This window comes from Chamaea fasciata, unplaced genomic scaffold, assembly GCF_029207755.1.
Source record: "Chamaea fasciata isolate MVZ Bird 193981 ecotype frontalis unplaced genomic scaffold, bChaFas1.0.hap1 SCAF_22, whole genome shotgun sequence".
Classification (NCBI taxonomy): Eukaryota; Metazoa; Chordata; class Aves; order Passeriformes; family Sylviidae; genus Chamaea; species Chamaea fasciata.
The window spans coordinates 7,416,179-7,443,279 of NW_027094107.1; the positions used below are offsets into that span (position 1 = coordinate 7,416,179).

At 44.6% G+C, this 27,101-nt stretch overlaps 1 protein-coding gene across 2 annotated transcripts in view; it reads right to left on the reverse strand.

Moving 5' to 3' along the window:
• Nucleotides 1–27,101, reverse strand: part of PAK3 (p21 (RAC1) activated kinase 3) — a 100,704-nt gene that overhangs the window by 10,639 nt on the left and 62,964 nt on the right. For both annotated transcript variants that reach the window (XM_066202592.1, XM_066202591.1), the window contains exons 2-11: nucleotides 21,333–21,529; nucleotides 17,888–17,988; nucleotides 13,126–13,279; nucleotides 12,094–12,131; nucleotides 10,756–10,887; nucleotides 10,004–10,166; nucleotides 5,615–5,678; nucleotides 1,914–1,962; nucleotides 1,299–1,411; nucleotides 278–395 (exon numbers count right to left, since the gene is read on the reverse strand). In XM_066202592.1, the coding sequence (XP_066058689.1) occupies nucleotides 278–395; nucleotides 1,299–1,411; nucleotides 1,914–1,962; nucleotides 5,615–5,678; nucleotides 10,004–10,166; nucleotides 10,756–10,887; nucleotides 12,094–12,131; nucleotides 13,126–13,279; nucleotides 17,888–17,988; nucleotides 21,333–21,507 (1,107 nt within the window). In that variant the 5' untranslated portion in view covers nucleotides 21,508–21,529. The remainder of the gene's footprint in view (nucleotides 1–277; nucleotides 396–1,298; nucleotides 1,412–1,913; nucleotides 1,963–5,614; nucleotides 5,679–10,003; nucleotides 10,167–10,755; nucleotides 10,888–12,093; nucleotides 12,132–13,125; nucleotides 13,280–17,887; nucleotides 17,989–21,332; nucleotides 21,530–27,101) is intronic.

The following is a 27,101-nucleotide window of genomic DNA, read 5'->3' on the forward strand; positions in this document are numbered from 1 at the left end:
TCTGCGGGATTTCCTTTCTAGGGGAATGGTGAGGAATGGTGCAGCCAAGAGAAGAGCTTGCTGCTCCAACACTGTCAGAGTTGTGTCTTTCAGGGGAAGGCACATAGCAGCTTTTGAAAGGGAAACATCCATTATTGCTACAGACTGTCCCCTGCAAACACAGACAGAACCACTGCTGCTGCAGTGGATCTGCTCTTTCTTCTCCACATAATGACAGCCATGGAAACAGAAGCATCATCCTGTCCATGCAGGCAGAGGCCCAGGTGGGATCCCTCACCTCCCGACACACGGCAGCGATCTGTCCCTCGTCCATACACGTCTCGGTGACGACATCGGTTAACGAGCCTCCAGCCAGGTACTCCATCACCACCCACAGCTCGTCACCAACAAGGTAGCTGAAAGGACAAAACAGTGCTGTGGAGATGAGTGTGCACAGCTAAACTAACCAATAATCATAACCTGCAACTGATTCTGGTATCCAGGTGGCTTGCAAATGAAGACAGAATAAAATGATGAGGACGTTCCTTCTAGGCTACACAGTTCTTGGAGTCTGCAGAGCCTACATGAGAAAGACACATCCATGAAAAAAGGAGATACCTTAGGTGACAAACAAGTGAAGAATGCACTTCAGTAAGATAAGCAAGCAAAGAGAAATCTGGAACCAGGACACATGGCACCAGCTGGTTCATCATCTTAACTCAAATCCCACCATTAACCCCAGGAATGAGGCAACACAACTTTCAAAGTTATCCATGGGAGGAGGGTGTGTGTGGGAGATGAGGACCACTGAGGACAGAAGTTGGTCAAATGTTTGGAAAACCTTGCAAAACACATTCAGAAACAGGAAAGGTCATTAAAAAACTGTCAAATTAGGTGTTTCTGGAAACAAGAACTTAGTCTTCCTGGCATCCTCAGCAATGGAAAATAGTGGAAACGGCCCAAAGGAAAGAATTTCTAGGATGGTTTGTCAGCACTTTGCACAAGACACAGAAAATCTGATCAACTTTAAAAAAAACCCAAACCCCAGAACAACAAAACAACATGGAAATACTTGGAACATGGAGCTGACAGAATGTTGTTTTAGTAAGATATGGCTGGTCCAGGTTTTTGAAAACAGACTTCAAACTATGTATGCCAGAAAAGACTACTGCAGAGCCAATGCCATCTCCTCCCGTCCACTGGAGATGAGTAGAGAAATAACAAAGAGCTCCATGTTCTGCAGTGATCAAAGGGTTTTTTTAACCTTTGGCCTGCAGTGTGTAAATGAACATTCACATGATAATACCAGAACAACTTACCTGTCTAAATAGTTAACAATATTGGGATTCTTATTTTCCCTCATGACCAGGATTTCATTGATAATTAGTTCCTTTTTGGGCTGCTGCTGGAGATTCATTTGCTTTATGGCCACCTAAAATGACATTAAAAACCATTAACCTGAGCAGTCTGCTGCACAAGATCAGCATGAACATGCAGTGGACAATCACATGGTTTTTGAATGTATCGCCTGCTCTCCTTGATTGCGTAACAAAGCCAACACAGACATACGCCATGGGTGTTGTTCCACAACAAAAATAACAATCCTAGCACTTCCCAACTTCTGAAATGGATTCTAGGAATTCACAGGCACCTTTTCAGGCATTTATGAAAACCTCAGATCCAGTGTTGCTCAAGCACATGGCCACAGTAAGCGTTCAGTTACTGAGGCACAGAACCACACTGCCCTTAAAGACATTCCACTGAAAAGCTGAAGACAGCAGATGATGGATTTCACCAGCTGACATTTGTCCATTCTTCAGAGAAACAGCCTTTGCAGGAAAGCTCTACTGGCCTCCCAAAGCTCCAGCCACAGCTCCCAGCAGAGGGGAAAGCACTCAACTGCTGCAGAATCTGCTGGGATTTTTGACACTTACCTCTTGTCCTGTGGCGATGTCAATCGCTGTATAAACAGTTCCTGAAGCCCTAGAAACAAAACAGCAGGAGAAACTGAGAAACACCTCAGCCCCTGGAAGTGAAAGGCAGCCCAGACAAGAGAGCTCTGCTGCCTGGAGTGTTTATAAGGGTTCACCCACTCCCAAACCAACAGCACGGCAGCACACCAGCCCTCTGCCATGCTGGGGGTCCAAGAGAAAACTGAGAAACATGAAGAAAAAGGGCTGGTGCAAATCTCCACTGTACACTCGACGTTATTTTAATTCAAAACCTAAGGGGAGGGGGGGGAATGTCTACAAAAACTGGAGAACAGTATGTTTAATTCTTTTCCCTTTTGCTGTGTTGAATTTAGTTTCCCCCCCCTTTTTCTTTGTGTGTCTGTGAGTGTGTTTTTTCCATGAAATGCAACACACAATCCAGCTGGGCCTTCTCACACCTTTAAATTGAATCCATCTGCCAAACTCAGGCAATGTCACACAGTCACTCTGAGCACCCTGAACATATGACAGCCATTTGATGAAAAGATCTAAATACAGCTTCCTCCAGCATGCAAGTAAACAATTTTCCAGCCATCCTCCGAGGTCACAGCTAGAGCAGGTTAAGGCATCTATTATTTCACTCCCAAACTGAGAAGGACTCAGAACAGAGGACACTTGGAGAGCTGCTCTGTGTGTCAAGAACCGTAGGCAGCTGCTTCTGTTGAGTGCACCTGACATGTGAAGGACTCTCCATGGTGTCCATGTGTTGCTTTTGTGGCACACACAGGTAGTGTTGTAGAGCCACCAGAAATAAATGGGGTGCTCACCGGCAGACTAGACAGGGTGAGGTTTGGTTTGCCATCTGCCTCTCCTTCAAAGACGAAGAATTCTTCCCCATAATGACAGGAAGGGCTGACAAGGCCCCAGGCAGAGGCAATTCCTTTGGGTTTCAAAGCAACTAGGGGCTTGAAAACCCTTCTGAGCTAAACCACAGCTTTACACTGCCAATATTTACCATGTCTGCAGGGGCAGTGAGGCAGTAGAGAGCCAGGGAGGGAATTCTCACAGGCAGGAATGTGCATCCAGCAAGTGCCCCAGTGACTCAAAGTGCCCAAATCAGTTTGCTCCTTTTCACATGTTCCCCTGGCTTGTTTGTTTACCTGCAGGCTGAAATATTTCAGAAGCAGTTTAATTCAACACAGACCTTATGTCTGCATTGAGAGCAATATCCTCATTGGGCATGCTATGCATTCTTTTAATATAAAGGCAAATGCATTTTCCTATGACTAATTGACAAGATTAATCCAATTTCTTTTCCTAAGAAGTCAACAACATTTATTCAGAATTGCTAACACTGTGATGATTCTCCTGAGCAAAGTCCTATCAGGCTTTACTTCAAAACAGCTCCAGAAATAAGAATGCTTTTGGAATGCTCCAGGCCACCTGTGAGGAGTTTAGATAAAGGTCATTTAAGTAAAGCTGTGAATAAATTGCAAAGGCTTTGTGATTCTGCATTACAAACCTTTTACTTCTAAGTAACCCCTTTCTGATCAGTAACTTTTAATCAGTTCTGCAGCACCCTGTCTTTAGTGCAGTTAGGCAGGTGCCAGGACTCCCCATTAGATGTGTGTCACTGTGATGCAGTGCAGCACTAACCAGGCTGCCCACGGCTCCATTCTAATTTGTCTTGCCACAAGAGCTAACACTGCTCGAGCAAACACAACCTCTTCATCAAGTGCTAGTTAGGACTAAGTCTCCTCTGGTGTCAGCAACATTTTCAGTCCCCAGCTGGAGACAGAACAGGGACTCAGCACTGACCTGTTCTGCAGCACAGCCCTGCTGACTCCTGCTCACTGCAGAGTGCCTGTAAAACCACCTCAGTATTTATTCCCCTCCCAGCTGTATGAAGCCATGGAGTGCAATGTGCTGGACAAATTGCTTCTCCTTACATAAGCGGCTGCTCCCTGCCTGCAGTTCTCCGAGCAGCCACACCTCTCCATCCTCGCAGTGCTCTCAGTAGCAGCCACTAAAAACCTGCTCACTCCCAACACCATGACACTTGCCTTTGGCACAGCTGCAGCCAGCTCACTGCAGAGGTGGCAGCTCAGGAACTGAGCACATCAGCACCTGCCCAGTGCCACAGCCCGGCACTGCTGCCCACACCCAAACCCAGCCGTGCAGCCCTCTGGGCCCTCCTGACCATCCTGTTTGATTACCTTCTGATGATCTCTCCCTTTAGGATCTTTTCCTGTCACAGTAAATTGGCCTGCAGTATCAGAGGCACGAGTTACTTATGGCAGCACACTCACTCCTCTCCAAGGAGGCTATGCAATCTTCAGGCTGCACTAAAAGCTGGAGGAAATCCATTTAGGTACCCTTTTAGGCCACATACCAGCCACTTGTCTTTCCACCAGCTGTCAAGGCACCTTTGTACAAGCTCAATCCTAGCACTATCAAAATAAAAGACTGTGAGGGTGATGGTCACATTCTCACAGCGACAGCAATAATCTGCTGCACATGCATGTTTATTCTGCTCTCACTTGTTCAGCTGATACTTCTCTTCTAAGAGACAGGCACAGCTTGAAGTACCCACTGACATTTTACAAATGACAGTAAGAACCAAAGCTTTGGGTAGGAAGCAAGCTGGAATTTGAGAAAGGGTTTTCATATAACGAAAGGAGCATAAACACCTTCCCACAAGGGCCCTACCAAACCAGAGAGACCCGAGATAAAACCTGCCAGAGAAGGAGCATGAGTGTGTCAGCCTTTCTGCAGCACATTAACCACTCCAGGTTAGCAACAGGCTACTCTGAGCTCAGACCTCACAAACAGTTAAGGCAGGGAAAGATCTCCTGATGCCAGGGAACAGCTTCTGTCCTCCACTGACAGCAGTGTCCTGGTGTTACACAGATGGTGCCAGTCCTCCTGGAATGACAACACTGCCAAGGAAACGCTAACGGTGCAGGCAGTCCACATTTAAAACGCAAGTCAGATACCTGATCTTTTGTTCTGGCCTCCTCACACAGGAAATATTTCAAATCGATCCAATCTACAGTAAGCAAAGCTGGGTTTCAAAAGGGAATGGCTCGGGTGATTATTTTCAATAAATGCCTAGAACCTGCAGGATCCACAAGAGATCCACCATGAGGCAGATGATGTGTTTTCCTCTGAAGTGCATTGGCACTGTGTCTATTGTTCAATTTTTGGGTTTTACAACCCCTGCTAGAAAAAAGAGCTTACTATTTTACCTCTGGTTTCCATTTCTAAACTGTGTGGTTATAGTTGACTACTGAATATTGCTTTAAGCAAGTATTTGAAATAAATGTTATTGAGAGCTGACACTTATCAGGTGATAAGTTACTCTTTCAGGTAATAATGTCTTTTCTCCTTTCTTGAGCATGGCTGTATTATTTTGAGACATACAAAAATGATTTCTCCTAAGAAAACAAGCAAACACACTTGAGGGACAGGAGATCTTTTAGGCCCTGCTCCTTGCTGCAGATAAGATACCATCATCAGCATCAAGTTGTCTTTGATGATTACTTTAGACCAGTTATAAATTTTGATCAGTACTGAGAGACGGGAGCATCTATCACGATCATATCTGAACATGTTTGAAGCTTGCTGACCTTCACCATGCTTGATATTACACCAGCAAAACAGCTGGCCCATGTTTTTGCACAAGCAACTGGGATATGACTTACCCTTGGCCAATTTTTTCAAATCGAGTGTATTTCTTCTTGGGATCTCCCACGCTCACAATGCTCCCTGAAAGAAACAAAATGCAAGAGTCTCACTTCAAAACAGAGATTCCACCTTCCAGCAGATCCGAAATGCAGCCCCACTGTCTGGGGTTTTGAGCCATTCGTGGTCAGTTGGGTAACAACAACAACTGCAACAACAGAGGCAGCTCCACAGCACAGATGGCCTCTAAACAGCACTGATTTTCTACAGTCCTTTAGGGTTCCCCTGAGAGGAAACTAAACACAAAGGAGAAACATTCAGAACAGACAGAGATCAGAAAACAAGAGGCACCAATGCAAGCGTTTGTTCTCTACGAACATTAAGGAGAGCTGGAACAACGGTGCCTTTATTTTCTTGGAAATAAACACTCTGTGATTCAACAAATCTGAAGATTAAACGTACCTTGTGCTCACTTTGTTATGAACAGGGACCATTTTTGGAACAGGAAGAGCATTGCAAGTGTTTCCAGGCCAGGAGGAGATCACCTCAACCCTCCAGCAGTTTGCCAAAAGAGTGCCTTTATGTTTGCAGTGAACAGCATCTCGTGCTGCAATCAGTGATGGGGTTTCGGAAGCAGGGCCCCCATCCCTGTTTCCAGGCTATGTTCTGAAGACTCTCTCCTGCCCTGTGCCATTTCAAGCAGCACGCTGCTGGTCTTCAGTGTCACACACTGGACTCAGCACCACACACACGCTGCTCTCCTCAAACCAGCAGGGTGGCTCACAAGGACAGCGGTGCTCCTGGGGCCCTGGTGTGACACAGCTGCCCAGAGGGATGCTGCTCCTGAGCCCGGCTGATAGGACGCACAACACAGACCAAACAAGGGGCTGCTGACTCCTGGAAGCTCCATACTGCAGCAGTGGGACGGGCAAGCTCCACAGTGTGAAGCAGGAGGTTTTATACCTTCTCAGCTCCTGCCCCTCCTTCTAGTCAGCTAGAAGGGAGTCCCAGACTCCTCTAGTCCTGTTCTTCTCTACTAAAGAGTGATTTTGTAGTGAAGCAGAAGGAGCTTTGTTTCATGCCACGTGTTTCAGTGAGATGAAACTAGGAAGAGTTAACCAGGTTCTGAAGGTGTCACACCCTCAGCTTGGGCTCCTGACACTCCAGCTCATCTGACTCTTGCAGGCTGGCACAACAGGGCAGGACCACTTCAGGGCACTAGAGACTGTGTGGGCATCCCAGGCACAGGCAGGCTCACCCTGCCATCAGCCCTGGCTGCTCTTCCTGGAGCACCAGGCGAGGGGAGTGAGCACGTGGGGCAAAGGAAACCTCTTCTCCCGCAGCTCCCATTTACACTCCTGCCAAGGGCTGCAGGATTGCTTTAGCAGGGAGCGTAGCAGATGGTGCTGCTGCCCCGTCTTCTCGCCGTGCTGGCAGGCAGGATTCCTGGCTAGGCATCCAGACAGATGCCCATTTGGATGCTAAAGATCTCCCTCCATGAAAATGGCCTGGACAGGGTGAAGAGATGTTTGTGACTACTAAGAGGGAATGGTGCATCATCTACGTTTGTTTTGGATGCACAGGTAAACAAATACATGTTGGTATTTGTAATACAGGATCTGTCAAAGGAAATATGCTGCAGATCACTGATCAGTTTCCTTCTGAACTCATCTTCTTAAACTATTTTATTTTTGTGATTTCTACATTCCAAGGTAAGTCCTTAGAAGACGCTGAGCCACCACCTGAGGCTTCACTGTTTGCATTCTATCAAGGAAACTACCAGACCAGAAAAAACAGTCCTGCTTCTTTATTTAAGCCTTTGGATTTGTTTGAGTCTATCAGGTTTTGGCTCTTTCATTAGACACTAACAAAACACCCCAATTACTGCTTTCTTTCCTTCCCACCAGAATCCTGGCATCTCCAAATGGACAAGAAGGTGTCCAGGTTTAACTTCAGCTTTCAGTGGCACAAACTCCACAAGGGGTGATGGGGCCAGCCTGTCCCACATGGGACTGTCCCACACCCCAGGAGCTCTGCAGCAGTAAATCAAACACTGCTCTAATTCTGTGCTGGGCTGGACAACAGCAGCAGCACTGTGCTGCCAGTGCCTGGCTAGCTGCTGTTTTCAGCAAGCTAATGGAACGGTGTATCTATTAGAACAGATATCATAAGTTCATGGAAGTTCACTCACTTCCAAATAGAATACAGAGAAAGGCTGAAGAAAAAATATTTAAAAAAATTATTTTCCCAATTTGCCACTAATTTTGAAGTTCAGATTTCCAGAGTTTTTCCTCAAGACTTGAGTAGCTGCTTTTCCAAGGCAGTTGCTTGTGGCTGGTTCCCTGTGCTTAAAGCCAATGCACATCAAACAGTAAAACATTGAAATCAACAAAGTGACAGGTACGCAGCTCCCACTCAGACAAGCACTCCCTGCTCTGGACAGAAGATAAACCTATCAGTTATTTTGATGTCTTTAAGCATTTTCCTTTATCAAGTCCTAAATTAAGTGGATAAGAAAGTTGAATTGGGCCACTTCTGTTTTATAGTTATCAGCGGAACATAGTCATGATTTCATTACAGACAGAATTTTATTTGATCTTATCTCAATATTACAGGCTTTACTCACTAATAAAACTCTAAAAGCTCTAAAAGAACTCCAGTAATTTCAAGCAGAAGAGAATTATGAATGCAATTTTAGATAAAAGAGGGCAGGGGACATCTTCCTAAAAGTAGCACAGAAACAGTTGTGGGGGGAGAAGGCAAGGTGGAGCAGTCATGAGAGTTAAAATAGAACAAGCACCACACTGTTTAAATATAATTAATTCAAGATTCCAATAAAAAAGCATCATGCCTGTTTTCAGATAGCTTTGTGAAAGCACAAAAACATTTTCATTGCCCACATCACAGTTTGCCCAAGGCAGACATTCAGACCTTGCTCAATGGGTAGCAAATCGTTAAGAAAGAAAAAGCGTGAAAGCATGTAACATTTCAAAGATATAACCCCCCAAACTCCAGGGCTCAGTCCCAACCTGGCATACACAGCAGCCTGAATAAATGATAGGCACACTTGAGCTCATGGAGGCAGAGTACCTGTAGATCTCATGGGGGAAGCCTGCCTCAAACATTCAGCATCAGTTGGAGAAGCAGGATTCCTCTCTCTATAAGCTGACATACCTGCAGGTAACCACCTGCTCTGGAATTTATTTCATTGTGCCCTCAGCTAAAACTATTGAATTTTTCCCTTGGATACTCCCTAATGTCACTGAGATTCATGTCAGCTTGGTAAGGATGCAGCAAAAGGGAAGTCTGTGCAAGCAGCTGAAATCTCACAGCCGAAGAAAGCTTCAGCCCGTGCAGTCACAGCAGCCACCAGCGGCAGGGCAGGCACGACAAGAAGGTTGAGCACTGAGAAAAAGCCACAGCCAGACAGCAGCCTGTTACAAGCAGCTGCCTCCATTAAAGAGACCTTATTGGCTTTGTGATCTCACACAAGGAGGTGTCACAATCTGTTTTTTTTACTAACTAGTTCATGGTAGACACAGAGTAACCTGGGCTCTGTCCTGAACCCAACCATTTAATCTCAGAACACTGCACCGGCAGCTATCACAGGCAAGAAGGAAATTAAATTGGTTGCACTGCAGAATCATGAAGGGCTTGATGTGCTTCAACAGAGTGTGGTCTGCACAGGGGTTGGGGCCAATGGTTAGGATTCTAACAATTAACTGGCTGGGGATTAGCCATGAAAAAGTGCCATGTCATCTGAGGGATATATAGCAGATGCTCCTTTCAAAGGAGAGCTCACCGATAAAATTGTAAAATCCTTATTAAAATGAACTGTAGAAGTAGGAGGAACTGTAACAGTTACAAAAAGGACAGTCAGAGAATACCTGGAAAATGTGTAACTGTCTCAAGGAGAGCTCATTGAGGCTGAAGGAACCGGCTTAGTCCTGCAGTTGTCTACTGGTAAAAAACCCCACACCTCCCACAGACAAAAAAATACCCCAAAAACCCAACGGATGTTTGCCAAGTATTTTGACTCCAATGACTCGTGAGAAGTTAGGAGTCTAAAGAGAATTGAGGAACCCAAACATTCTGTTCCATTTGGCCATTAGTACACAGGAGTTCCCTACACCATTCACTAGGTCACAGCCTTTTGCTCAAGCAGAAACAATCTCTGCTTTTGCCTTCAGCACAGAAGGAAGCTCAGGCAAACCCAAGCCAGGCCCGGCTGCCCTCAGAGGCTGCAGGAACACCCCGAGTGTTCTCTCTCTGCCTGAAAGCACAACAGTTTCTGCAGGGAGCTGTAAATGATTCTGTGACACCAGACGGAGAGAAACATTTGGTCCAGCTCATGCTGACACACGCAGGAAATACGCTGCTCTAGCAGACTCCAAACCCCCAATACATACTCAGTTTCTCTAGGATCTCCTCATCTGTCATCTTGGACTTTTTTCGCTGCCGGTCCGTGTTTCTGTACAGAGTGTTTGTGTTGGAGTTTTCAGGTTGGGGAGTGGTGGCTTCTTTAGCTGGTGCTGGTGCAGCTGCAGGTTCAATAACAGAGCGTGTGTAGATCTGTGACAAGAAATTGTTTTGTGTCACAAAGGTGGCTGGCAGAGGTGCCCCTGAGATCCTATTTCAAGTACAAACCCTTAGGAAGATCGTGTCAGCCACATCCTAAAACTGGTTTTGCTGTCCACTTCTCAAACTGAGCAGGCAGAAATGAAAGGTTACAAGTTCATGGCCAGTTTGATGTTCAATTTTCATGGATTTTCTGATACAGTTCATGGAGAGGGGCAGATACCTCCAGAGGACAGTGTGTCCTGTGTATCTTGCCAGGCTATGAGCTGCAATTCCTGCTGGCCTGCACAGGGAGCCTGCACAGCCGGGCAAAGAGGCTCCTTCTCACACTTGTAGCATTAAAGGACATGACGGTACCTCTACCCTGATACAAGAAGAAAAGTCATAGCCCCCCCAGAATCCCAGGAAATGTGAACGTGGAAGTTCAGACCCGATTTCCCCAGTGTCGGTGGCTGGAGTGAAGCTGTGTCATGACAGGACTTCCACCCAAGCACCTTCAGCTCCAGACAGGAGGTGCTGTCTGATCAGAAACTTGCAGCTCTGCACTGCCCCAAACACACACCTAAGCAAAGCTGGCACTTACTGATTTCGTGTGTTCAGGCCGTGGGGCGATAACAGGCGGAGGTTCATTGTCATCCTCCTCCTCCTCATCATCTTCATCCTCTTCTTCAGACACAGAGGGAGCCAGAGGAGGTTCTGATGCTGTTTTCGTGCTCTGGGGACAGACAGTACTGTGAGTGACAGTCACTATCCTGCCACTTTGAAGCTTTGATAGATACCTACAGCCTTAAATCTTCCTGGACATCAAGGCCAATCTAGACACGCACGTGCTCCTATGGGCCCAAGGTCTAAGTTAAACTCAGCACAACACCTAAAGGTTTAGTGCACTGAACTCCAGGCCCAGCTGCTGCTCAGAGCCAGGGGGTTGTATCACGTCATCCCAAATTTGCTGGTGGAACAAAAAAATAAAAATGCACCTCGTGAAGTGTTTACCAACTGCTTGAAATCTGGCTACAACAGGTCACTTAGAGAACTGAAGCAGATCGAAGGCACCACTCATCATATCCACATCTGACTGTCACTCTCCCTTCGGTGCAGTAGAAATACCAGAAAGGGAAGCCCACGGCAAACAGGGAGAGCTGAGTCAGTAATTTTGGAAAGCTGTCGTGCTGACTGTCTCACTACTGCCTCTGTCTGCTAGACAAAAATACTACAGCATCTGCCAAGGTGTCCACAGCCACAGGAAGAGCTCCTGAGAAGGCTTACTCTGCTCTGGTGAACACCACACTTCCTCTGAGAAGTGTGTTTTATTAAAGATAAGGGAAGTGGCATTGACTGAAACTCCGAAGTGTGAATATTCAAAGATGATTTTCGTTTCATTATACACAGTTGGCTGTGTAATCCCAAACCTCACATGAAGCTGCTTAACACTTTAAAATAAAAGCCTAATCCCCATTCAGTCACTTGCTATTTAATTCACTAACAATAATCCTAATAAATTTGGTCAGTATTAATGTGTATGTCACTCCTACATCTCTGGGATTGCTATTGCAATCCAGCATTAATTAGAGTGGATGGTTATTTAAAACTTGCCTACAACGGTTCCAGTGAGTTACATATCAATTATAACCTTATTTAGATTCAGTTAAATATCCAGCTGCACTAAGGAGAAATCATGAAACTTGATAGAAATGGGATTCTAAATTTTTAAAACGAAATTAAAATGGGCTCATTAGGAGGCGCCGCATATTGTGAATGATTTACACCATGGCTAAAACCGGCCAGCAACCTTCTGTCTGCTAAAGCAGACCTTCACCTTTCTAAAAAGATAACAGAAAATCATAGATCAGCCCAGGAAAGATCATGGCTCGCTTCACAATTCTTAAACACTAGCAACATCAAAAGTTACTTCCCCACTCACCGATGGATGGGCTTCTATGTATCCATGGGCACTTTTATCTGCAATGAGCAAAGGAGAATGAACCAGACGCTGTTAGGAAAAAAAACCCCTGCCTGTTTTGGGGAAGCCCACAGAACAAGTTAACCCAAATAGAGATGGTTTTTCTTTCACGCCATGCCTTCAGGAGCAACAGCAAGGAAGAAAACAGGACAAAGTTCTGCCCCTGTGTTTATTTTTTTGCCCTGTTTGCACGTAAATAAAGTAAATAGAAATTTGGTCAAGAAAATGCAAATTGTTCTTTAACTGTCAATTCTTCTGTTCCACCCAAGAGCTAAAGCAGCTTTTTCTCCTTTTCTTCCTGTGTTTTATTTTTCCTTTTTTATTTTTTCATTAAATTGCATGCATTCATTCTCATTAGCCACCTGACAACATTTCCACAGAAAAGCTTCCCTGAAACCCCCCTCAGCCGTTGCAGCTCTATTCTGACAAGCATGAGAACAGCTCCTGGGCTCAGGAGCACACATGAACTGTTCTGAAGTTTGCATTTCATCAAAAAGGGAATCGCTATTTTGGCTCACAAGTGTCAAATTAGTGAAATCCTTTAATTATGGAATCTGGGAAAAAAGAAAATGCTTTCTCTCAGTCCTGGAGATAAGTGGACAGTTTTTAGAAAGACTTCTGAGAAACTTCTGCATTTTGGAATTTGTCTCAGTCGAACTTTCAAACTGAGGAAATGACAGACTCCACTTCCACGGATGATCCTGTGGAGCACATGGAACCCCAGCAGGTCACATTCCAAACGCTGCCCACACTCTGCCAAACTAATGTTATCTTAATTTGTTTCAAAATCTCGGTTAGCTCTGAAAAACTGCAACAAAGCAAGGCCACCATTTTCATGACATTTGGGGGGAAAATAAAGGAGAAATGGAATTAATTTCAGGAGTATCCCACAGTGTGGAATTGGTTAAGGTTGTTTCCTGACCACCTGAACGCTGAAGTTTGCTCTGAGTTGTTTTGGAGCCTGACCTCCCCTGTTGGGAGACATCAACTTACCTCCTGATGTAAAGCTCATGTATTTCTGGTTGTTAACTGTTTCTTTTGAATCATAAAATTTGAGAACATCTAGGACAGCCTGCGGGTTCTTCTTCTGCTCCAGTTTTGTTATGTTGGAGGTCTGTAGTAGCCTGGCCCACTGCTCTGGAATGCCCTGTAGGTGTCGAGTGGAAACAAAGTGGGTTTAGAGTATTTAAAATCTGCAGCCTCACAGATCTTTACCAAGATCCCATGCTTGCTGTAAGATTACTGGCAGAAATTTTGATTGACACCTTCCAATTAAAATTAGATGCAATCATTTCTTCTCTATGGAAAAACTAGCTAAAACCAGGACCCAACTTTAAAAAGAAAATAAAGTAATGACTGTGAGAGGTAAAAAAAAGGGCATGAAACTTCTCTGGAGATCAACTCTGCTCTTCAATGGAATAATGATTTAAGGCTTAAGCTTGTTTGCCTGGTGATTCAGGGCAGACATAACAAGACTGTTCTCTACAGGTGGACAACACAGTGTTTTTTAGGAGCTTTACAGTGGACTTTTCATGCTTAGGAATGCAAACACATTTTGCTGACATGATCACTGCTGTCTGATTCAAAGGTAAACCCCACCCTGATACAATTAATTTTCAGCACACCAGGGAACACTGTGGGGTAAAGAATCTGCCTTTCAGCTCTCAAAATCCTGACACTGAGGTATCCCACAGCTGTAAAGGATGGTATTCCATTTCCAGATTCTCTACTGCAAACATACAGAAACCAGGGACTCAGAAAACAGACAGAGTGCCAAAGCCTTGGATGAATTCTTGGACATCTTATGGGTGAGGTGGAATTTGAAAATCGACCCAATCACTAAAAGCCCCAGCTCTACACTGAAATGCTACTGAGGAGAACTTGGTTCAGTTATCCAGGATAACTCCTTAGATTTGCCAGCCTGTCATCTTCCCCCTTTACTGCACAGCTGACATTGACCAGGGAACTGTAGGGCTCTCTGAAGGAAAAACCTGCCACCCCAATCTACTTCCATATAACTTCTTCTCAGAAAAGTGTCCACAAAACAACGTGTGACATGGGCCTCCAAAGTTTAGGATAGATGGGAAAAAAAAAAAAAAAAAAAAGTGGGGAAAAGCCAAGCAACAAATCTACTGCACACACATCAACCTGCAGCTGCAGTGCTATGACATCTCAAAGAAGCGTTTGGGGCCTGTGACGCACCTCTGGGAGCCTCCCTGGGCACATCTGTGAGCCATAGAGATCTGGCTGCAATGGACGTAAATAAAGAAAGAAAAGAAAGTTAAAACAGAAGGTGGGAAAACTCAGAAGGTGGTAGGAGGAGGAAACCAACGGGCCAGAATGAGCAAGTCCCGTCGAAAATGGGAGTTACGAGGTGGATACCAAATAAGAGATCAGGTGGCAGACAGGCTACAGGAAGGCAGGTTTAGGAAAACAGAAAAATCACAACTGTTCCAAAGTTTGGAAGCATCATTCCCCCTCCTCTCGCTTTTAAACAGTTTTTTTCTCTCCTCGTAAAAATACATTCCTGAGAATTAATGGCAATTGACTAGAAAAATTCCATGTGATTTCCCTTGTCAATTTAAAATTGAAAAAAAAAAAAAAAGAAAAAAAAAAGAGAAAGATCTGGGCTTTTGCTGTTTGACTAGTTTCGAAGCCAGATTACCATTTTTGAATGGTTCCGTGAAAGTTTTTTCCAGGCTTAGGGGTTCTCCAGCCCCAAGATCACCATTTGACCAGTGGAGAGAGCAGATGGTCAAAGTCAGATTGTGAAACCTGGGAGGTTGTACAGCGCCACAACACAACAATCCGTGTGTGTCAGACTGAAAATCAGGACAATTGTAAAGAAATGCCCGATTAGATTAGGAACGTGCAACTTCTTTGGATCTACAGCCACAACTTTTCCCACTTACTGATGTCATCATCTAAAAGCTTTAAAAGTTTGGTGGGTAATCACATTTTCTTCCAGGTTGGGGATGAGGAAATGGTTTCAAACATGCATGCCTTACAAAAAAAAAAAAACCACTCCCCAAAGGCCTGCTAACCGCGCCGTCCTTCATTCAGAAAATGCAAGTCTTTTTTCAAAAAAAAGGAACACAAAGCTCTAGCAAGATGCTCCCACCCAACAGTTTCCAACTGATTTTATTCTCCGCTTTGAAAGCCCTGTTTCTTAGCAAATGTGGTTGCTCCAAGCACAGTGAAATGGAGATGGAGTATTTCTTCATGACGGACAACACAGGTTGGTGCTCAAGCCTGAAAGCCAGAACTCAGGAGCTCATGCAACCAATGTATTGGGATGCATCTAACAGCAACCAGGGGATGCAGCTGGAGGTGATGGTTTGGTGTCAGAAAATGGCCCGAGGCATTGCATATCACCAGGAGAGCAGGCACTACTGGCATGACAGCTGCAATAATTCAAACCAAACTCCCCCAGTACGTTTGCACATTGATTGGACACTCCCATGGCACTTCCAAACTTTTGAAAGAGGCAGACAGCATGATCACTAGACAGTGGGAATATCAGAACATGGCAGGGGCTGGTGGCAGTCCCTTTGCAGGGCGTACTTACCACGTGACTACCCAGCTGATACACAGCTTCTCTCCAGGCTGGGACAAACCAAACATGCCTAACGTGGTGTGTGAGGTAATGCCTGCACCTGGAGTAGCTGGGACCAACATCTAGTCCTTAATGGTGCCAAAATTCCCTTCCTTTGATGGACTCCACTGAGGATTACAGCATTAAGCAAGCTGGGCATGGGAAGTCACCTGTCCTTTGGTTAGTTTTGAATTGGTTCCAGCCTTCTCAGACTGCAGCACTGCACCTCCACACTTCAGGAACAAGTGTAATTGCAAAACAGCAGATTTCTCCTCTCTACTGTTTGGGAAAAGGTATTTAAAAACAAACCGTGCTGCAGCAACAAAGCTGGACCTATTCAGCCACGTAGAATTGATTTGCTCTGTGTTGGCATCATCTGACAGCTAAAAACCCCCAAAGATCTCTGATGCTAGAGACTGCTTTGAAACACTGGGAGATAATAGCAACATCCAAAACGATCCAAACCTTGATCCCTGAAATACAGATAGTGAGTGCCTGTGCTCAGAATTGAAGTGTGCTAAGCCTGACATCCCTCCTTCCTGTTCCTGGCAGGGACATGAACTAACCAGGACCCAGACCAAGGTCAGATTATGAGAGAACACGAGTGTGACCCACTGGGTTTGCCTGGGGTCAGAAGGAAAAAGCCTCAAACACCCCAAACACAGGATAGAAATAAAGGCAGAAGGCTGAAAGGAAAAACAGCTGAACATCCAGTGGGAAGAGAAAGGAAAGTGGGAAGGTGAAGACAGACAAGGAGAAGTGATGCAAACGCAGAAAGAAGAGAAACAAAAGCATAAAGTACCATAATATGATAGGAAAGTAAGGAGAACGGCACTGAAGATTAACCTGAACAATAAAGTGGCTACAGGGAAGGAAAGAAAGAGGGAAAAAAGAGGCAAAATCAGGATAGACAGCAGGGAAAACACAATTTTAAAAGCTTTATGCAAAGCTTTATGCAAAGTTTCTGATCAAAAATGACCACATCTGGGCTTTTTAAATATGCATTTAGTCAAGCCCTAGGGTTTGGCACAGAATAAATTTTGAAGGAAGATTTTATGACATCTATTTTAAAAATCCTAATTAACTGGTCCACTTATTTTAAATGTAGCTGTATTTCCTAATTACGAAGGATAATTCAATTTCACTACTCCTTTGAAGACATGCTGTAATTAAATGTGTCTTTTTTCTTCTGCTCTTATTCCTATTGTTGCAACTGCTACCACAGGACACAGAAAGTTTCCAGCTTTCTGAAACACCTTTGTGAAACGGAAGTAGCAAACAGAATACAAAATTACCAAGGAATCACATTCAGGGCTCAAATTCTGAAAATCAGCCATGCTTTGTCCAGGCAAATGATTTGTCCCATCCTGTTTGGTGTATGCAGCCAGTCAGCACTAGCACAGCCCACGATGGTGATTACACAGCTCATGGGGCACTACTGGTGGCAGCAGAGTTGCTGATGCTCCCTCTCACCTCCACAGCTTAACAAAACCTTAGCTCACTGCCATCTGAGCTTTAAGGAAAAATGATTTCAGCACCCTGCTAGTAACGTGAGGGAAAAATGCTCTGAAGCCCCCTGCACACATCAAAGAGCTTCCATCAGATTCGTTCTTCCCAACGCTTTGTTGAGATTCAAGAAGCAAAAGCTGACAGCTATTTATTAACGCATAAAGGCAAGGAACACTAACTATCTAGTGTATAAATATATTTTGAAGGATTTTAAATTAAAATTCATGGACTTCCACAGTGTTGCAGCTTTCTGAGTGTCTCCAAGGGTTATCTGCAGAGCAGCTGGACTTTGCACTTGGGGCTGGTTGTCTACTATGCATGTGGGGGGGACTTTTTATGCTTTCCCAAAGACACTGAATAACCAACCCTTGTAGCAGCTTGGGGGACTGGTAAAAACACACACCTACATTCCTCCTAGTTTTCATTTCCCACAGACACTCTGCTGACAATCCTTGGAGGGGAGAAAAAAAAAAAAAAAGAAAAAAAGCAGCCTGAATCACAAGTTAAACACTCCAAATCCTAAGCCCAACAAATGAAAGTCCCTTTCTTCACAGCCTGGCTGCTGTGATCTGATGTTTCTGGCAATAGGAGGTTATTTTACCATCAAGACACTAGAAGTTCTGGTGAACACGAAATCCAGCAGTTACTTACTGTGAATTCTCCAGTGACTGCATCAAATCCCACGTGAATGGTGTGTTCAAAGTCTGAGGGGAGAGAGATCTCGGGACGTTCCTTCTCTTTCTTCTTGTTGGCTAGAGGCAAAATGTTAACAAGCACTTATTTTCAGAACATCTTTTCATTTAAAAAGTTTTTAACAAACAGGTGTGCTCAAAACAGTGCTTTAAAAGTGGAAAACAAACCAATTAACATCCATCCAACTTGAGAAACAGACCCAGCTTAACACAATGCCAGCCTCTCTCAACCCTTTAGGCCAGGTCTACAAGGTGCTATTTTATTTTGTTTTTCTTTCAGCCAATGTGACTGCTGCCAAAGCAAGCTGGTCATGAAGTAGCCTTCTTGGGCTATCTCTAACCAGTAGGATTTCTATTTTCAGTTCTTTTTTCTCATTGAGTTTTCATATCTAGAAACTAACTCCTACTTGACTTTGTGGGTTCCTGCAGAAGTAAATCACACAGGACACGCCACGTGTAGTGTGTCTGTTCTCCAGCATGGTTTGAATCCATTTCAAAACCAGCCAAATTTTCAATGCTTCTAATCCTTTCTCTGCGTTGCTGCATTTATCCTCGTTAAATAATTGTCATCTTTTGTCTGTGCTGCACATTGCTACACATTGTTCACTGGTGAAATATTTTCATTTAGCATTCTGTAACGACGGCAGCAATACATCAAATACAAAAGCAAAGGCTTTCCCCTTCTTTTATCACCAAGATGATGTTGTTTAATTTTCAGGACAGACATTGCCAGCTAGAAGATGCCATCTGTGTGTAGATAACAAAACTGGCTTCTTCTACCTCATCATTTGCAAGCTAATGCAGTGAAAATTAGATTTAAGGACTATCAAATTCAGTTCAAAGCAGCGGTCAAATCTAGAAGTGAAATGAGGGATTATATAAAAATGTTTTATCAAAAGCAGCACTTGTCCATTCTAGGGTTCCCTGCTGGAGGACAAGTGCTCCAGCTCATTCCCCAAGATCTGCCTCAGTTGCTTCATGGACCTGTGATGTACATGGCTCAAATGCTGAAAAACTACAAAGGAAATACAGAATTAAACATCTCTTTACTACACCCTCACCTCTCCCAACTGTAAAAACTTCGGTGTTTCTGTCTGGGCTCTGCAAATCAAATCATTTCTATTTCATGCAAGCTGGCAAAATGCTATAAAAAGGCACGACTTCTTTGAAGCACCTGACTGACTGGATGCAAGGGGTTTGTACCGAACATTCCTATTTCATTTTCATGGAATGCCCTTCACAATACACTCCTGCTGCACGGAGTTAGCCATGAGGGCCTCCACACCATCCATCCTCACACCCCTCCTGTCTGCCGAGCAAACGGAAGACAACGAAGTTCCTGCAGGTTCAGGCAGAAATACCCCGCCTTGGTGTTTTCTTCACATTCTATTAATTTGCACCAGTGATGAACTACAGATTTAACATTGTGATGCTGCAAAACATTGTACTAGGTGAGAGAAGATAGATCAATCACCTTCTGTTTTATAAGCAGGAGTCTCAAAAATGTGTCACAGAGTCTATGAAGCACACACAGACCAGCTGATACTGTGACCCACAAACCAAGCCTGCAGTGAAACCACCTCAAGGGATTTGGCCAGTCAAGCTAAACTTCCTGCACTTATTATTTCACCCAACAAAATTAAGCCATAAATCTTACCTGACTTTTCCTCACGGTCACATCTAAAATCGTGACACTTGTATGTTCCCTAAGATCGCTCTGACTGGTAGTTAATTACATTTTTAATGTCATTGATCATTTCCAGGAGGGGTTGTTTCTGTGTCTCCCCTTTTCTGCATGGATTTTACACACCACCTCCTACTGAAGAAATGCTTCCTTGGAAAGGGATAATACCATCCTGCTAGCACTTAGAGGAAAAACTCATCCAAGTCTTTCCAGGAATTAAGCAAGCTGGGAGAAAATTTCCTTTTGGCCTTTAAAAAGAATCAATTGAGAATTAATTTTGTTCCCAGAAGGTGACATTTGGGGGAACAATCTGCAGAGTGAACCAGCCGGGTGTGCCTAAGAAATGGGGCCATTTTCTTCACATCAGAGAAGGCACCAGGATTGCCCGTGGCTGAGGGGAGGAATGGGACTGCCCCTGTGCCTTCTGCTGCCTGTGAGGAGTTCTGAATGGCAGGCTATCTCCAGCTGCTCCACACAGCCTCATGAAGCCTCAGGAATGGGACAGGCAAGCAGCACAGGTAAGCTCCAAGGGAATGAGCAGAGTTCCACAGTTCTGAGCTCTCCTTGGAGGGACACTGAGGGACACCGAAGACAGAATCACTCTTGAAACCCAGCTGGGCTTCATGCTGCTGACCTCAACCTCTGAGCCCAGCATCTCGGCCAGTTTCCATCCTACCTCACTGTACACTGCTCTACACTGCGCTGCACCAGTCTGTCTGTGAGGATGCTGCGGGAAGCTCTGCTCAACACCTCACTAAAGCACAAGTAACAGCCACTGCTCTCCCTTCCCCACCAAGCCTGTCACCTCAAGGTAGAAGGCTGTCAGTACAGTTCAGCATGAATTCCCCTCCACAAATCCATGCTGACTATTCCAGACCACATTCTTATCCTTCATCTGCATGGAAATGGTTTCCAGGAGGATTTTCTCTACCACCTTCCCAAGGATCAAGGTGAGACTGGCTGGCCTGCACTTCCCAGACCCTCCTTCTTAAAGACAGATTGACATTGGCTTTGTTTCCACCATCAGGAACATCCCCCGGTGACCCCAGCCTTTCAAAGATAACCTTGCAGTGACATCAGCCTTGCAGGTGCAGCCCAGCAGCTCCCATGGCACTAGAAATAAAGAAGATCCCTTCATGTAAACCTGTAAATACGCTAACTCAAAACACACTCCTTTCCACAAATGCATGACAAAGAATGCAACTGAAATGCTGTTTGCTGCACGTTTAAAAGAGTCTCCTGCTGCATCCACACCTAGCAGGTTATAAACCAAGCCATTCTACGTCCACTTTCACTGCAAAAGGAACAAGCAAGAAGAGCCTTGTTGCTGTTCCTGGAATGTAAGCGCATTAAAAAACCCCAAAGTGTCAGGCAGGTTGCCCTCTCATTTCTGTGAACATATTTTCACAAGGACACATCCTCATCTCTGTATTTACTGCTAATGCCAAGCAAGATCCAAAGGCAAGGATTCCCCAGCCTAACTATCGAGTTATTTTTAAAAGGCAAGTTGCACAATGTGTGCATATTTTAGTGTCTTTTCACAGACAAGAAAGTAACTGACTGAACACCTCCTCCTCTTTTGAAATGTGTTTCTGGAGTAATTGGAACAGAAGGTTTCGGTACCATGGTTTCAAGACTGAAACAGAAAGCAAACAGAAAAGCCAGTGACCACCAGAAAGCCCAGAGAAGGAGCCACCCGTGCCCCCTGCTGATACTTTACTTTTATCCCCTCCTCCTGGGAAGATGGAGCGCAGCCTGGCTTTCTTGTTCTTCTCCTCGGGGGCCATGGGGAGCGGTTTGGAGCTGTGGTTCAGGGCTGAGGAATCGCGGTTGTTGCTGTTCATTCTCAACGGTGGAGCTGGAGGTTTCTCTTCAATATCCAGACTATCGGACATCTTCAGCAGCCCTCACAGCGTCCTGCACAGCACAACACAAAACCTGCCCGTCAAGGGAGGGTGCCAAGGCTGCACGCTTCCATTGCACAGAAATTCATCTCAATAGAGCTTAGCATTAAGAGAACACTAAAGTAAGAAAATGTAAGTTAGCATTACTCCGACATTAAATATAGTAAATTACTCCAATTAAAACCTCCTTCTGTTTAGCTGTTGTATCACACAGGATATAATTCTGCACCCATCACGTGTTTTGTACCACCCAGGAACAGCTGTAATCGTGCCCAGACCAGAGCCTGTGCCAGTCCAGTTTTCAAGTACAGACTAGCCTACTTACCTAGAGAACTAAATGCTTTTGTAGACTGAGGTCAAACAGTTAATATTACTAATCTTGGTGATTTCCATCCCGAAGTGCAGAAGGTTTTCTAGTAAGGAAGGTGGGGGGGAGGCAGTAATGAGAACTACTCTAAGGTAACAGGGAGATCCACACGTGCGGTGTTTTTTTATCCTGGTGAAGGGAAAGCCCAGGTTTGCGCGCAGAGCTCCTGGCTTACAAAGGCCAGCAGAGACATCTGGACATAACTCTCTGTTCCTCCAGCAACTCTAAACGACCAAGAGCTTATGCAAGCCAGGCTTTTATTTTCTCTTTAAGCCACCTTTTTCCAGTTTTCAGTTTTTTATGTCTTCCAGTGCCAAGCACAGCCTTCCCTGCCAGGATGATGAGTGTGAAGCTGACCACAGGAGCACCAAGGCACATTTTCAGCTCGTTATCAAAAGCAAGGCAGTTATTCTGGGAAGTCCATTATAGGCCACACTTTCAGCTGTCCCTCAGAATGGGACGACTGTACCTGCCACTGCATCTATTTGTAAACAATGCCAGGCTGCTGAAATGGGTCCTCCCATGGGATTTCATCCCACAAAGAATACTATTAATGGTTTCTGGCCCAATTTGCCTATGATGTAATTATTTCCAAGATTTTGAAAGGAACACTATATTTTGTTCAGAGCTGTTTCAGGCTCAGTTTCAAGAACTGTACAAAGCTCTTTTATTCACTTCTCAACCAGAAAAAAAAAGAAAAAATAAAGAGGGGGGAAGATAGCCTAGAAGGTTTAACGGTTGATATTAACTCTCTAAAGCTGGTCTAAATCAAGACTAAAGCAAACCACAAAGCAATACACATCAAGAGACTTAAAATTTATGGTTTTCCTGATCAGAGGAATCTATCTGCTCTTCCATTCGTTCTAATTTAGAGATTTTCCATGGACCACTGCATCATAACAAAAGAACACTGACTATCACATAAGACTTCATATTTTAAGTGTTCTGTACTGATTTACTCCAAAATTTACTCCAAACCTGTAATGAATGGAGGGGCAGTAAGATGTATTCAGCTGGGAAATCTCTCAGGTTTACATTGCAGAGAAATGTCAACAGCAGAGAGCTCAAGTTATACTCTATTTTGGGCCAGGTTTTCCTGTCATTAAAACAATCCTTGGTCCTGCTAGTCCAGTTCTGAGAGGCCAGCCGGTGCCCACCAAGAGAATGGAGTGAACAATCAACAGGATTCTCCTCATCTCAGCCCTCAAGGACCCCACTAGTGCAACCAAAGCAGTGCTGGTCACCCTTTTGAAAGGAATTTGTAAGATAATCACACCTGTACAACAAAGAGGACAGTGAGCCACAACTACCCACTTCCAGAGAAAAATCTTGTCCATGCTCATCGGTTCTAAGGAAGCTTTTAAAGAGACAGACCGTGGGACCAAAATACAACAGTGTATTTGAGTGTGCGAGCTAGAGCTACCCAGCCAAATGGCAAAAGCTAAAATTAAATTCTCAGCCAGGTCAGTTGCTTGTACGTAACTACTACAGGGTTATAGAAGATGATCCAATGTCCATTTCCTTCCTCCTTGCCTCTTCCAATCACCAGTTTTGTTAAGTGAGAAGACAAGCAGTGACTTTAAACACATGGCATTCGGCTCCTCTGTGACTCAATTCCCCCTCTGCAAAAGCCTTGTAATATTTCTGCATTTAGCCCTTGACAAGCTAAGGAGGAGAGGAAGGAAGATATTTTGAAGCACTCAAATGTCTTCAAAACATAACATACACACAAAAGATTTGTTCAATTCAGTTCAAGTTCAGAGCAGAGTCTCATGCTGGGCCTTGATCTCAGTGAGCTCTTCACCCCTGTGTATCTGGGGAGCACTGGATAGATCCTGAATAGCTTTCTTAGCTTAGCCCTGCTATTTCAAAGTCTGCACCATTCAAACATGACTGGTTCCAATTAAAACTCACAACCAGTATCCTGTTTGCACAGACACTGGTGCTCATTTTCAAAGCCTCAGAGATACTATTGCAGCTTGTGATGCAGCAAAACTGTCTCCAAGATCACTTGACTGGAAGGAACCATGCCAATTTTCAGGCAGTAGCTTTGCAAATGTAACTTGAAGATCCAAGGCTCACTCTTTGTTTATAAATATACTTCCTGCAAAAAGATATTTATTACTCAGCTGTATGGGCCAAATTTTGCTCCCAGTGACAGTTCTCCATTTCCAAAATCAATGGTGATGTAACTGAGAAGGATTCTCTCTAGATATTGAGTACTGAGACACTCTGTTCAGGTATTTACAGAGGACTTCCCAGCCCAGTCCAGACCCAGATCTGCTCTTCCACATCTCCATGTTTACTTGCAGTTTTCTTACAGCTCCTTCCAAGAGCAGACAGTGAGCTGGACACAACAGGTACACTCACAATCTCACTGCTTTTGTGGATGACGTTTACTGCCTTCTCTGTAAAACTCGGTTAAGTTAAAATACAACACTGAGGCCTTTTTGATAAAAAATGGGCATATTCAGCATCAGCTGAAGCAGAGACAGCCCAGTCTGGGTGCTCAGGGTCTGTAACAGCCCCAGGGCAGTGTGAGCCCAGCTGCTCCCACCCTCGGGTGCCAGGCAGGTGTGCAGCCAGGGTGCCCTTCGGAGTGAAGACACCTTTTTCTAGGACCCCCCCACACGCACGTGTTGCAAAACAACCCCTGCACCCCTTCTTTACAGAACCCTTCAGAAAAGGCTGCATTCACACCACCTACAGAAGGAATCACAACCCCCACAAACAACAGGAACGCTCCCCTTTCATACTGCCTTTCACACAGCTGTCTCACAGCACAATATAAAAGACAAACATTTGCCAATTAAACTTCCCCATTCCCCTCACAGCCAGGTAAACACGCTCTGAGCCGAACAAATTATTCAAACGGAGTAATTTCTTTGATGAATGTACTCTCTGTTCCTGCTTGCAAACACCCTGTAAGCAGCTTATGATTTCCTCCAATACATTCATTTATTCTGAAGTTATCCTCTGGACTTGCTACAAGCAACTTTTGGCCTCTGAACTAGCTGTTCATAAGAAGCTCTCTGTGTGGAGGGGATATTTTGAATTCAGGTTGTATCCCAGTAAAACTACCTTGGTCGCAAGGACTTGAAATGGAAACATCCATTCTGAGACGGGATAAACAAAGTTCTGTTAGGAATTGCAGCATTAGGAGTTTTACATCGTGACTTACTAATATTGGTTTAAAATTCCCTCTTGACAGTGCACTTGCAGCAATAATGAATACAGAATGTCAATGAATACAGAAGGTGTACTCATGCAGTAGCTGGGAATTTAATGGTTTTGACTAAATATTTCTTCAAATTTAAATTATTCTGTCCTTTGTCTGGACCTCGAATCACCCAGTTTAAACGCCAGGAGCTGGGAATGAGGCAGTGAAGCTTGCCACAACTGATGGAAACAACCTGAAAATATTCTTTCCCCCTTGCTTAATTAGCACTTGACAGCATTTCTCAGTTCATGGCCTCCAAGGATCCATCTCCCCTTTTCAAACACACAACCCACCTATCTGCATTTTTTTCCACAACTCCTCAGCTCTTCCTCTGCACACTGCCAAAGCAACCAGAGGCAGCAGCACTTTACAAAACACATCTGGCTTTCATCTCTGAACACCTCTCAGTGCACCCACTTCAGGAGCCCCTTCCCACATGGTGAAACTGCGGCTCTGCAGACTCCCAGCTCCCTGTGCCTGCTCCCACTGCAAAGGCTTCACAGCTCCTCACACAACTTTGCTTTTCCAAGTGCAACTAGTATTGGGACTTGCCCAGCTTTTTTTCTCACTTCCCCCTTCCATACAAAGGCGGCTGTTCAGGCCGTGGCCCCCAAAAAGCAAAGCAGAATTACTTTTGCATAGTAAAGCCAGCAATGTTTAAAGCTGGATGTATATTTAAGGGCTGTGCTCAGTGTGAGATAACATGAACGAGGGTGCTGTGGCTCCAGCAGAGCTGCAGGACACTGTGAAAGAAAAACCAGAGTTCCACTCCACCCCGCTGGAGAACACCCCTGGCACAACTTATTTTCTTTGTGGGTGTTTTTTGATCACATCCAAACAAAAGCAATCCATTCAAATTGTGCTCCTGCTGGAATCCTGGCCACTAACTAAACCACTGGAGCTTTGGGATGGTTCCATGACCTGGGAGGGGAAGAAGTGTGTGTACAGAGGGTGAGCAGCAGGGAAACAGCTCTCCCCACTAAAGCCTGTCCTGGCATTCAGGAATTACACACCAGCACAGCACAGCAAGGAAAGGAAGTACATTCCTACAGGTGACGTGAAGGGAGCACCTCACAACACTGAAAAGTGATGACCATTGCGATAGAAAAAGTGACTTTGCTTCACATGACGAAGGTTATGGAGATACCCTGACCATGCAGAAAAGCCAGCTGGAGCACAAGGATGGGAGAGAGCAAGGGGAGAGCTTCCACTCTCCTGACTGCCTTGGGAAGAGCCACCAGCCCCTGCACCCACTCATGCCCAAACCCCGACAGCTACATGGGGATTTCTGTCATGGGTTTTTGAATCATGGCTTGAAACAAAAAAAGTTGTGCTCTAAGCTACTGAATCTGGAGATATGCCAAGACTGACAGGGCAATGGACACTCCAGAAGCAGCTGAAGGAGAAACAAGTGAAGGATACCACCATTTTCTTCTTTTCATGCAGTGGGAAGCACTTCTCTGGGATAAATATGAAACTATGAAAAAGCACCTAGAAAAGGCATTTATATGCAAGAGGAAAACAAAAAGAAATCCACTCCCTGTTTTGCTTTTTATTTACACAGCTGAAGGGCTCCACAAAGCTGGAAAAGATGTCTCAAAATCAACTGTGCCTCTCAAATATCCCACATTCCACAGGATTGCATCCTTTGCCCTTGTCTACACATAAAAGGGACTGTGTGAAATGAATTGTGGATTTAAACCATTGCAGATAGACTGAAATAATCTTCCATATGGACCTTGTTATTCCTAGTTCAGAGCTTAGGCCTCGGGTTCACTTCTGTTCTCCAGGAGGACTCAAATGTAAACAAAGAAAAGCTACTTAACAGAGACACCTACCACTGCAACCGCTTCAATAAAAATTTCATTACCTTCGTTCAGATTAAAAACAACCAAGACAAACGGTTTGAGCTCTCACTTGAAACAGCAACTTGGAGCTAATCCTGAAGCACTGCCCAACATCAGGTATGAGATGCCAGCCCTTAGTGCAAGCCACAGA